Source organism: Misgurnus anguillicaudatus, chromosome 1, assembly GCF_027580225.2.
Source record: "Misgurnus anguillicaudatus chromosome 1, ASM2758022v2, whole genome shotgun sequence".
Lineage (NCBI taxonomy): Eukaryota > Metazoa > Chordata > Actinopteri > Cypriniformes > Cobitidae > Misgurnus > Misgurnus anguillicaudatus.
The window spans coordinates 26,250,958-26,263,509 of NC_073337.2; the positions used below are offsets into that span (position 1 = coordinate 26,250,958).

General features: G+C 36.7%; 1 protein-coding gene across 12 annotated transcripts in view; it reads left to right on the forward strand.

Annotated features, from left to right (window-relative positions):
• Positions 1–12,552, forward strand: part of grip1 (glutamate receptor interacting protein 1) — a 375,594-nt gene that overhangs the window by 255,998 nt on the left and 107,044 nt on the right. For 11 of the 12 annotated variants that reach the window (XM_055191373.2, XM_055191372.2, XM_055191367.2 and 8 more), the window contains one exon: positions 2,299–2,379. The exons of the other annotated variant lie outside the window; for it this stretch is intronic. In XM_055191373.2, coding sequence (XP_055047348.2) covers positions 2,299–2,379 — 81 coding nt within the window. The remainder of the gene's footprint in view (positions 1–2,298; positions 2,380–12,552) is intronic. 12 annotated transcript variants of the gene reach the window in all.

Here is a 12,552-nt window from a genome sequence, read left to right on the forward strand (position 1 = left end):
TTTCCATATGCATATTGCAGTCCGCTGAAACGCATACCACTACAGATCTAAAATAAAAAAACGTGCTATGATACAGTCGATGATAAAGTTATTATATGATACAGATTACTGCATTTTTTACATCTGCTATAATGAAGTACAAAAAGTTGAATTCAGTTTATTACCTTGCCACTACCGTGATAAATGCAAGTTCAGCGTTATTGTCTTTCTCTACATTTATGCATTTTGCAGATGGGTGATTCTCACGAAATCCAGATTTAGAAGGTGTCCAGCATCAGAATATTTAAAAAGCCCTTGAAGCCAATTTTTTTGCACATATAAGATTAAGATCTGAACTGAAAATTTTTTTAGATTATCATTATCAAAAATTATCATTACCGCAACATGATATTACATTAAATATATGCATTTACAAACTCATGTTTTGGCAATGAGAACTAAAAAGTTTTCTAGGTACTATGACAAACAAAATTTTAACTTTTATCTGGAGAGAAAAAATAAGAACTGCTTACCTGGTAGCCATCTTGAGTGTCACAGTCAATTATGTCCCTTTTTGAACATGTAAGTTCCTTGAGGACTTAAGCAATGATTGAAAAATGTTGCGGAGGATGAGAAAATTGGTCTTTGACGCATTTATATTCCTTATTATTGTCTCTACATTTACCAACGATCACCAAATACCACATGTTTCTTTACTGTAAATGTTTATAGTATAACATGCACTGAAGCTTTTAATTTTTTAGATTTTTTAATTATAAATATTTCCATGTAAAGAACCCAAATCCAGTCATGGACACGTTGCGGTAATGAAAATTTTCCCATTAAATGTGGAAAAAACAACTAAATTGGTTTGTATGATGTCATTTGAAATCATTTGCAAAATAGTACATGTAAAGATATTTATAACTATGCTTCTTATTTTGATAGCATTTACTTTGTTTTTGATGTTATTTATGTTTCATGACACCTCATAAGTCTAATTTTGCAAGAATCACCCAGATGGTTCCAAAGCGACTTACTGTGCATTACAACGTATACATTTTATCATCATGTGTGTTGTCTGGAATCTGATCCATAACCTTTTGTGCTGTTAAAACAACACCGTAGCCTGTGCGCTGTATGAAATTTGACTGACGGTTATTTGTCTAAGAAATTGTGACAATTATGGCGATTAATTGTCTGTTTTATTGCTTTGACATTTAATTCTCATACATTTTTTCTTTGTATATGAAATTATTTTCACGCATTATTGTGATTATTTAAATTAAATCTTTTGCAAGGTTTACCTGGCAGTAAATATTAATACACATAACATATTTAAAAGTAATAAGCTGCAGCTCCCCCTTGTGTTTTTTAAAGAGATGTGCAATCATTGCGGTGATCCGAAATCATCACGATAAGGTCAAACAATCGCGATGAGCATTATTGTGTAGCATTTTGAAGAAACATCAACAGTGATGTAGGTAAACGGACTTTGTTACAACCTGAATTCAATTTAGCCCCCCATCTTGGTCCATCATTGTTTTTATCGTCACAAGCAGAATTGCATCGCAGATCATTTTGACCTGAGTGAGGGGTTCTAGCAGCAATCGCCGTGCTTAAAGACCACATAACATTGACACGTTGTTACATTTTGGGGGAGGTGCGCGTCAGGCTATTGCGTAGGGTTCACGTCTTTGCGTAGGCTACGTCGTACAATCAACTCGGAAGCATAAAGCCAACTTTATGGCAACATGCATATTGAAATAGTTTGTAATGATTTAATAATTTAAATCCTTTCAAAGGTTGTCCAATCACAGTGGAGGAGGGCGGGAGTCTTTGTTCCCACAGTCAAAGTAAACAGTGCTCGATGTCTGCGACCTGCTGTTTGATTATGATGGGGCTCCCGCTGTCTCGCTCTGTGTTGCACAGCTTTGAATCCGAGTGTGCAGAAGGCCAGATCGAGCGACCACAGCTGGAGCTCTAATGCACTCACCGTATATCACAGATGGGAGGACGCTGCCCTCTGTAGTATTAGCTGTTGAGAGAGACTGGGTCTGTCTTATGCTTACATGTAGGTGCGAAAAGCTGTCAGCTTCCACTTGGACGTTTTTTATGTGTGTGTTTTGTTGCGTTGAAAGCTTTTGCCACTTTTATAGCCATGCATACTTTACAGCTCTCAACCTCAAAGTCTCTTTGAGTTCATCCGAGTGTGTCTCACAAGAAAGCCTAACAGGCTCTTGCTAATGACCGCAATTTGAGTTTGTGCTTTTTAGTTGGTGGTTGTCAAATGTCTTTTCGTTTTTTTGTGTTTTACAGATGAGGGGCCTTACACTAAACACTCCAATCCCTCCAGGCCACCAGATGGAGCTCTGGCAATTAGGAGACAGAGTATTCCAGGTACGAAGCAAAATGGCTGCCCCCCATTTTTGACGTCTTTGGATGCGTCTGAAATCACATACATGTACTGTGACAGTAGGTACTGAATTAGATAAAGTTGTTGTCATAACAACAAGTTAGTCCTTAACCTGAATGACGTTAAACTAGCGCAATTTTACCACAAGAGACAGCTGTTAAATATACGTGTTTGCATTTGAATGGAGACGCGTTACCGCTTTGGACATTTTAAACAACACCTCTCCTTTTTCGTTGGATAACTCGTTTTCTGGGGACTCACAGGATATTTTTTAGCTTTTTTTTGAAGGAATTGACATTTTCAGACAATCTTTTATTCTTTCTGGCAACCACACACACACAGTATTGTAAGATACTGAACACTATGAAAGATAGAATTCGGGCTTCAAAAACCAAGCACAAGTCAGCTCAGTAGGCAGACTATGACATTGAACAAGATTAAATTCGTGCCTTGATGCCTCCTACAGCACCTTTACATTTTTCCTGATGCTTTAGTGTGTTATAAATTCTACATGCATAACATTCAAAGTCACACATAAAATTTTGCGGCTCATAATCTCGAGCATTCTGTTGTCTGATGCTTAGATTAAGAGATATTAAAAACATATTAAAGATATTAAAAACAATTGTTTTACCTGTCACTGCCCAAACATTTGCAAAGCAGGCTGTGTTATATTACTATGTTATATAATATGATTTATTATGCTATGTGTATAGTAGATATTTGTAGACATAACTTCACATACTGGCTGTTTCTATTAGATTTTGGAAGCCATTTAAAAGTGGTTGTTGTAATTGATGCAAGCTAAGCTTTCCAGTGCTTCAAGCTCTGTTAAAGCCTTGGGTTTTAAAACAGGATTATCATGATGTAACTACATCATTTGCATTTACATTACTTGGCATAATGACAAGTGTGCACTGAGCATAAAGTGCACTTATACATATAAAAAATGTTGACAACACTTTATTTTTCAGGTACAATATTGCACAAATTAAATAATTTGTCATTTTAAACACAAAATTTAAAGCAGAGTTTCTATTCCACTTATCTTCTATAGGCAGCTATGCCACGTATCCTATATATACTGTAGGCAGCTTTGCCACTTATCCTATATATACTGTAGGCAGCTATGCCACTTATCTTCTATAGGCAGATATGCCACGTCTCCTATATATACTGTAGGCAGCTATCCCACTTATCCTATATATACTGTAGGCAGCTATCCCACTTATCCTATATATACTGTTGGCAGCTATGCCACTTATCTTCTTTAGGCAGATATGCCACTTATCCTATATATACTGTAGGCAGCTATGCCACTTATCTTCAATAGGCAGATATGCCACTTCTCCTATATATACTGTAGGCAGCTATGCCACTTATTTTCTATAGGCAGATATGCCACGTATCCTATACTGTTGGCAGTTATGCCACTTATCTTCTATAAGCAGATATGCCACTTATCCTATATATACTGTAGGCACTATGCCACTTATCTTCTATAGGCAGATATGCCACTTCTCCTATATATACCGTAGGCAGCTATGCCACTTATTTTCTATAGGCAGATATGCCACTTATCCTATATATACTGTTGGCAGTTATGCCACTTATCTTCTATAAGCAGATATGCCACTTATCCTATATATACTGTAGGCAGCTATGCCACTTATCTTCTATAAGCAGATATGCCACTTATCCTATATATACACTGTAGGCAGCTATGCCACTTGTCCTATATATACTGTAGGCAGCTATGCCACTTATTTTCTATAGGCAGATATGCCACTTATCCTATATATACTGTAGGCAGCTATGCCACTTATCTTATATAGGCAGCCATGCCACTTATCCTATATATATACTGTAGGCAGCTATGCCACTTATTTTATATAGGCAGCCATGCCACTTATCCTATATAGCTTTCAAAAAGTGGGTACTTTGAAGAAACCAAAGTAAGTACCTCTAATATGAACTCTTTAGGTGCAAATGTATACTTTTTGAAAGGGTACCTCCCCAGTGACAGACATTTTTGACAATTTTTTCTGACATTTTGGACTATATTAACAATAGAAAACAAGTAGGTGTGTCCAAAGGTTTGACTGGCCGTTTGCATAATGAGTGCAAGTTTTACTAGTTATGTGATGTGGTGATGAATAAATCACGGTCCTCTTTTAATAGTAAAGTTTCTCTACATTATTCACATATTCATGACTCACTACGGAAACCCCTTGTGCTCCTCTTTGTTAGCGTAGGTCCTTTTTGAAGCAGCTCTCATTTCTATGTTAGATGTAAAAAAGGTCTCATAGGATGTTGAAATAAATTCCCTGCATAATCTTTCAGTTCAGAGAGCTAAGCACATCAAACCCATCTTTAGAAGCAGTTAGCGTAGCATGACGGCTTTTGGGGGCCCGTGCCCACGTTCAGATGTAGCTGCAATGCCGTAGGCACAGGGCTCTTTAGACTGGAGTATTAAACCATCTATCTGAAGACAGATTAGACGCAGGCTGCGACGCTCCAGCCGAGCTCAGGGAGTGTGATGGTTTTGCGGGCGTCCACATCAGCGATAGTGACACGTCTCAATGCTCCCTCACGAAATCGGTTTTCGCCAAGAGTGGTATTAAAGGGGGACTGTCACGAAATACTTAACATACATCAAACATAGAATGAGACAAAGGGGATTTGAACGAACATCGTAAGGGGTCGTTGGTAAAACACAAAGATGAGGGAGGTTACAAAATATAATTGGATTTGTTTCATTGGCTGCTTCATAACTTAAGGCCTGAGCACCTGAAAGGGACAGTGCACCCAAAAAATAAAAATGTTTTCATCATGTTGTCTCAAAAATAGTATGATGTTGTAAATTATATGTTGTTTCCGTGTGACAGGGGTTTTCAAACTTTTAGTCATCCGAACCCTGTTGACCTAAATTATTTACTTAATAGTACCCCCCGAAATCTGTAAGAAAATATGTCAATAATTATATAGCGCATTTACATCTTTTACCTCAAAATATTTTTTTAATCGGTTTAAATTTTTTTCTATTTGCATAGTTATTGTTATTATTGCCTGACTTTCATCTGCTGATTTTCTTTTATCGTTACATAAAACGTGAGGAACGTTACATAAATCTGTCCTCAGTTTTCAGATATATCGGTCCTGTCCCAAATGATGTCATCAAAGTTTGGAAAGTCAACAAGAGTGTGCCATTTGGGACAGAGCCATTGTAGTATTGTGTAATGGTCACGTGACTTTCGTTTGATCACGCGACAGTGATTTGTTTAATCACGTGACGGATTAAAAACAAAATATAAATATTTATTAGTAAGTGTTGTATTTAGATTTTTTTATTTAAAATGTTTTTTTTTTACATTTTATGACTTCAAATTTTTATTTTTCATCAACTCACAAACCCCCTGCAATTCCTCCGCGAACCACCAGGGGTTCATCTGCATGCACTTTTATCATCCATATGCGTCACATCTGATGCTTGAAAGGACCGCTATTTAACGGATAAGAGCAAGCACAATTCTTTAAAATTTCTCTGTTGGTGTTCACAAAGTCATGTGAATTTGAAGCGACACCTGGACTTTTATTTATTGGTGAACTATTTCATTCAGATGACTGTTCGCACTGTCTATAAATGATTCAGTACTGACGACCCATTGGATTTGTGCTATTTATATGATTTAATGGAATTGTAATAATTCATCACTCCGTGTGGAGCAAGATCATACTGAGGAAGAATTAACGTCCATGACATGTTTATGAATAATAAAATCTTTTCCCCTAAAGGAGTGCCTGCCTTAAACCTAAGTAATGTGCTTCACTAGATAAGACTGAAGAAGAAAATGGGAACAGTTTTATTTGCTTTGCTTTGCTTTTTAAAGACATGCATGTATCTGCTAAGTGATTTAAAAGAAATGTAAGTGCAGGTTAAAAATATATGCTTAAATGGATAGAAAAGAATCACTGTTTATTTTGTGCGATATATATTGTGACTTCAAAGTTAATAAAAGTTGTGTTAATCTGTAAAAAATGTAAGTGTAACTTTTGTTAAACACAGAGGTTATTTTTTGCGATTATTCAAAAGTGTATGGGAAAAATGAATGGGCTTTTTTGCGAGGTAACCCATGTCCCGATAACTTCCGGGTTAGCCTACAAAAATACGTCATCCCTGCCGCACTCTATTGAGATTTTGCAGTCTGGTCAGCTTTCTTAGACTATTCAAAGTAAAATGATAATATAATATAAAACAAATATAAAATACTGTAAAATACTAATACTATAAAAAGGTTGTATTTGTTAACATTAGTAAATGCATTAGCTGGCATGAACTAATAATTTTTATCACCTCTCAAATATGGGTAGGTTTCTTCAAAAACACCAAATTTTGAGCCAAAGGCTGAGATATTTTAATTTTTGTGAAGGACTTTTGATAGAGATCAAATTCAGAGCGATCCTCAAAACATACACGGACATTCAGCTGCTTACCCCAGGGTGATACTTCCAGGTTTTATAAGTTGTAGAAGAGCACCACCTGGGGGATAATAATGGTATTACAGATTGCCGGAAATACTCGTCATTGGCAGAAAAGTGTTTTCTCTTATTTGACGAGATATCTCGAGTTATCTCGGGGAAAGAGTTAACAGTTACAATTTTTTATTTTAAAAATTTATTATTAAATGAAAAAATTAAACTAAGATTAATAAATGTTGATAATGTAATAAATTGAAGTATTGTTCATTGTTAATTTGTTAGCTAATGCTAATAAATATTTAAAAGTACACTGTAAAAAATACTTTGCTGCCTTAAAATTTTTTGTTGAATCAACTCGGATTTACAAGTCAATTTAACTTACTATTATTTATCTTGACTAGAGGTGAGTTGTTATAACTACAGGTGAGTTGTTATAACTTATAAAATTAAGTTGACTTTTCTCAACTACATTTTATAAGTTGTGACAACTCATCTCTGTTGTAATAAAAAACAATAATAATAAAATAAGATACAAATACACGTAGTACTCTTCAATGTAAATAGAATGTAAACAAAGCTAATAATAAAATACAAAATAGCAAAATTAATAAAAAAAAGTTGGATAAAAACGTCACAGGGTGAATTAAATGTATATGCCAATTTAATTAAATTAATCCATGAACATGTTTTAATATAATATATTCATAAAATTATGTGTGATTAATAATGTCTGAAATGTAGCCAGTAATGTTTTAAGATTTTGGTTTCATTTTGTTGTTGAATTTTAACCCTGGAGAACCCACAGGGTCAAATTTGTTCAATAGAATAAATGGGTTTTTGGATTTTCATGGGTTCTCCAGGGTTAAACATTTTGTTGTCGAATTTTGATGGTTTGATGAATTGAATAAAGAAACATGTGATGTACATGTCAGGGTTAGCAACAAATATTCAAAATAATTATGTTATATTTCTGGCATATTTTATAGTGTTTATGTAAATTACTCCTGTCGTTCCAACTTACTATCCAAGTTCCAATTTTACGTTCCAATTTCTTTTCAATCCAGTCTCCAAAAACAAGCAAATTCCTAAATCCAGAAAACCTAGTGAAAAATCAAAACCAGAGAGGAAAATGATTGCTTGGATAGAACGCCGAGAAAACAGACACTTCATTTCGAATTCAACAGGTACCGTGCCTCTCTCCGAGATTACATCTCTGTACACAGAGAGCGAGCCACACGGGAGATTCACTCAATCATGTGACTCTCAAAGGGCCTTTAAATAAAGCCAACATCTCTCAACTCTCGCACTACAACTAGCCTCGCTCCACATTTAAAACCCACTGATTAGTCCTCCGCATTGTTATTAATATGCATGAGAGGATTAGCAAATTGCCTCTAATTACGTAAATGGATCCACCGGGGGTCGTGTTCTCTAACTAGTTACGTCTTAAGTGACATGTAGACCAGCTAAAGCCCACCGTGCACGAGCGTCCCCGATCTCATCGGCCCAAGCGTCCCAGATCATCATTCATCTACCTGTATGACCGCAGTTCCTCGCCACCTTATGCTTTCCTGGATGCAGGTCTCTTGGTAAACACATTTCTTTTAAAGTGCCATGTTAGCATTCATCGCCCTGACGTGTAATGAGAGAGAAATAGGCGGGTTGGTGACATATGAGTGCGCTTTGGACAGCACAGGGTGGCGGTTCGTGAGCTGAAAATGTTGTAGCGTCAAAGTGATTCAGCACTTTTAAGACCGAATGGAATGTAGGTTGTAGCCGCCGCTGCATCTATCAATTTCGCCTCGGGTCTGTCATCAAACTGTCGAAGGTGTGAAAGTTTAATGCTCATTAAACTGGTTCTTGCTTCTGGGCGGAGTTACTCTGGGAATTTCAGATGGGGGGTCTCTTGAAATGTTCTTTTGGAGCAGATGAAGCTCCTCTGAGGGGTTTTAATGTGTCAGAAACAGATGAGTAAAGAGATAGCAGGCAGATGTGCAGGCTGGCACTTCATAGCTGCGTAATCTTGATGATAAATGCTCGAAAACTTTTTTCTCCCAGAAGGCTTTGGTTGGTGCAGAAGCCAACAGATAGTGGTTTTCATTTAACTTCGTGTGTGTGTTGTGCGGAGGGGTCAGGCCAGCATACAAATAAGGTTTACTACTAAATCCTCTAATTCAGCATCTTTTGTATTGTTAAATATTAATCCCATTTTTGAAGCTCCTGATTCTTGCGTGACATGAAGCAAAAATTGTTACGTTACTCTTTTGTTCTTCCACCATTTTAAGGCTCTCTTAACCGTCTCTGTATGGGAATATTGATCCCACATTCAGCTCCAAAATGGTGTCTAACAAAGGGAAAATGGCCTTTGAGAACCACATTGGTCTATTAACTGAACATTTATTACATGCACAGAATGGGAGTTACAAAGTCTCTGTAATGAAGTCGAGCGTGTGCTTGACTGAACATCGCAAATAGACTCCGTTATTAAATTTAAACACCAGATTGCTTATTTTCTGATGGCAAATAACTCATTTTATTATTAATTTGATTAGTTGCATGCGTTTTTTTTTCGCCTTTGATTCTCAACGAGGTCTTGCCTTTCTTGTCCTTTTTATAATTGTAATTCTGTACTAATTTCGAAGTAATTGCAGCAATTGCTTCTGGATTAGTTTGTTGTTATAGTCATGCCTGGTTCCATATTGAATTATAGGCCAATTTGTCATTTTAACTGCTGAAGTCCCACTGGTGGAGAGCCAATTCAGTGCTGTGGCCACCTGCTGGTTCGCCCACAGCCTTCAAAGAGAGTTGCACAATGGGCATTTACCCAAATGTTTTCATTACACCTCCTAGCGACGTTATAGACGAAATCATTATCCGTTCCAGACTTCACAGCCCACGTGTGTGTTTTCCACCCAAATCAACAGCGGTTTACTAAATCATTGAGGTTTTGTTTTGCTGTTGGTGTTTATTGAATTAAAACTGAATTACACGATAAGACACATATCCCAATACATGTTCACGGTATGATGCACATTACAAAAACAGGCCAGTTTTTAATTGCTTATTGCTTGTGATTTGTCCTATGCAGCCGTTTAGGTTAAAGGGGACATTTCACAAGATTTTTTTTTAAAGATGTCAAATGAATCTTTGGTGTCCCCAGAGTACGTTGTAACTCAAAATACCATATAGTTAATTTATTAAAATTGCCACTTTGTACGTGTGAGCAAAAATGTACCGTTTTGGGGTGTGTCCTTAAAAATGCAAATTAGCTAATCTCTGCACTAAATGCAAGTGCCGTGGTTGGATAGTGCAGATTAAGGAGTGGTTTTATTATAATAAGATCCCCTTCTGACATCACAAGGGGAGCCACATTTCAATGACTTATTTTTTACATGCTTGCAGAGAATGGATTACCAAAACTGAGTTATTGGGTTGATCTTTTTCCAACCTGATCTCACGAATTTCCGTGGAATAGTCACAGAATTTTTTTGCTCATTTTCCGTGGCATTCTCACGGATCTCCGCATTTTTCTGTGGCCCATCACAGTTTTCTTTTCCGTGGCATTCTCACGGATTGGTTACTCAACTGTTTTGTCCTATTTTCTTACCATGTTCTATGACAATAAAATGACATCCTTACCCAAACCAAATTCTAACCCTAACACCAGGCGACAATTGTTTAAAGTTTAGAAAAAGAATAAAGCAGAAAAAATAGTATAAACCAATACTTAAAGTGACATACTAACGCAAACACCAAATCTAACCCTAAACCGAAGAGCAAAAAATTCAGTGACTATCTCAAGGAACTTTGTGAGATCATGTTGATCTTTTTCACATTTTCTAGGTTGATAGAAGCACTGGGGACCCAATAATAGCACTTAAACATCGAAAAGTCAGATTTTTGTGATATGTCCCCTTTAAGATATTTGCGAAATAATGCGCTTTTAAGCTAAACTCATTTAAAGAGACAGAGCGGGCACGCTTAAACTTTCACTCTATGGGGTGGTTTCCTGGACAGTGTTTAGATTAATCCAGGACTTAGTTATATTGGGACATTTAGGGGCTGTCCACACGGAGACGCGAATCACTGTATACGCATAAATTTGTTATCGTGTTGGCGTTTCATCCACACGGATCCGGCGATTTCAGAGAGTGAAACCGCTATTTTTTGAAACCTGGTCCTAAAGTGGATAAATCTGAAACCGACACCCTTGCGGTTTCGTCTGTACAGCCAATCCGTATATTTTGTGAAGCGAAAACGTCATCACATCACGTGTCGGAAGCGTCACTCGTAACAGCAACAACAATAACGGCGGACTATGTGATTGTGTTCGTGCTACAGAAGCAACTAAAGCCTACTAGCTTTATTACAGCAAAATCTATTGCTTCTATGCAATTGTGGTGACCAACAAGCGATAATGGACAACACCATACGTTGGTTATGCGCATGCTCAAAGTCTTCTTCTCCGTGTATAGTGTATATCTGTAGCAGAATTACAGCGCCCCATACTGGTCCGGCATATATACTACACCGGTTTCAGTCGGTTTCAGTGGTTTCGTGTTTACGGATTATTTTTTTAGAGCAAGGAAAAAAAATGATCGGATAGGGAATGCACCGGCTTCGTGTGGATATAGCCTTAAGCAGTTTTTAAAAACATGGCTTACAAAAAACAAAACTGGTGTGCAACTGGAGACAAAACAATGACACTGATATATGTTCAGATAGGTCAAGGCAAGATGTTTTTAAATTAAAGCAGCTCAAACATAGGATAAGCTCGGATAACTAGGATAGACTAGGATAAGCCCTTGTCCATGAAACCTCCCCTATGATATTAAATTTAATCCTCGGGTCATTCCTTATGGATTATGGGTCAATTATGATCCATCACACCACTAATGTTTTTGTTTTTTTTTGCATAATAATCAGCTACCTTCAAAAGTTTGATACAGAACCCTTTATGAAAATTAACCATGTTTTTTGTGGTAACAGTGTAGAAACCATGGTTTTTTGGTGTATTGGTTATTATATTAGCATAACCATGGTTTAACTTGTTGTCAAAAACATGTTTATTTTGTGGTTATGAAAATGACCCATGGCTTTACTACAGTAAAAAACATGTTTACTGTAGTAAAACCATGGTTAATTTTCGTAAGGGAGGTGCTGTATTGATGCGCACATCACCAGGAGGTCATGACGAAGTATCGCTGTATTGATTTTTTTAAACACAACACTTCTGTATTGTATATGCAAATCTGACTAGCTTGCGATCGTGCATAAATTTAAAAAATACTGGCTTGTTTCAACCTGTTTGGATTTAAATGTCGGTAAAATTTTAGGTTAATTTTAACTGAATGGTGGAGTTTTCCATATTTGACCCAACTATAAGTGTATATGTAGCCTACTAGGGCTCGGTAGTATATTGAGTTTTGTTAATATATCAGTATTTTCTCCCAGCGGGATACGGGATGAGATAAAACCATCTAAATTTGTATTGTCTGATATCACTTGATGCATTTGCTTGACCAGCTTCATTTTTAAAACGGTGAGGACCCTGTTAATAAAATTTTCATCATGTACCGTTTTAACTTTTTCCCCGCCAGCGTTTTTTTTTTAAAGGGGACAGAGAATAAAAAAACATGTTTACCTTGTCTTTGTTGAATAATGGTAGTCTACCCACA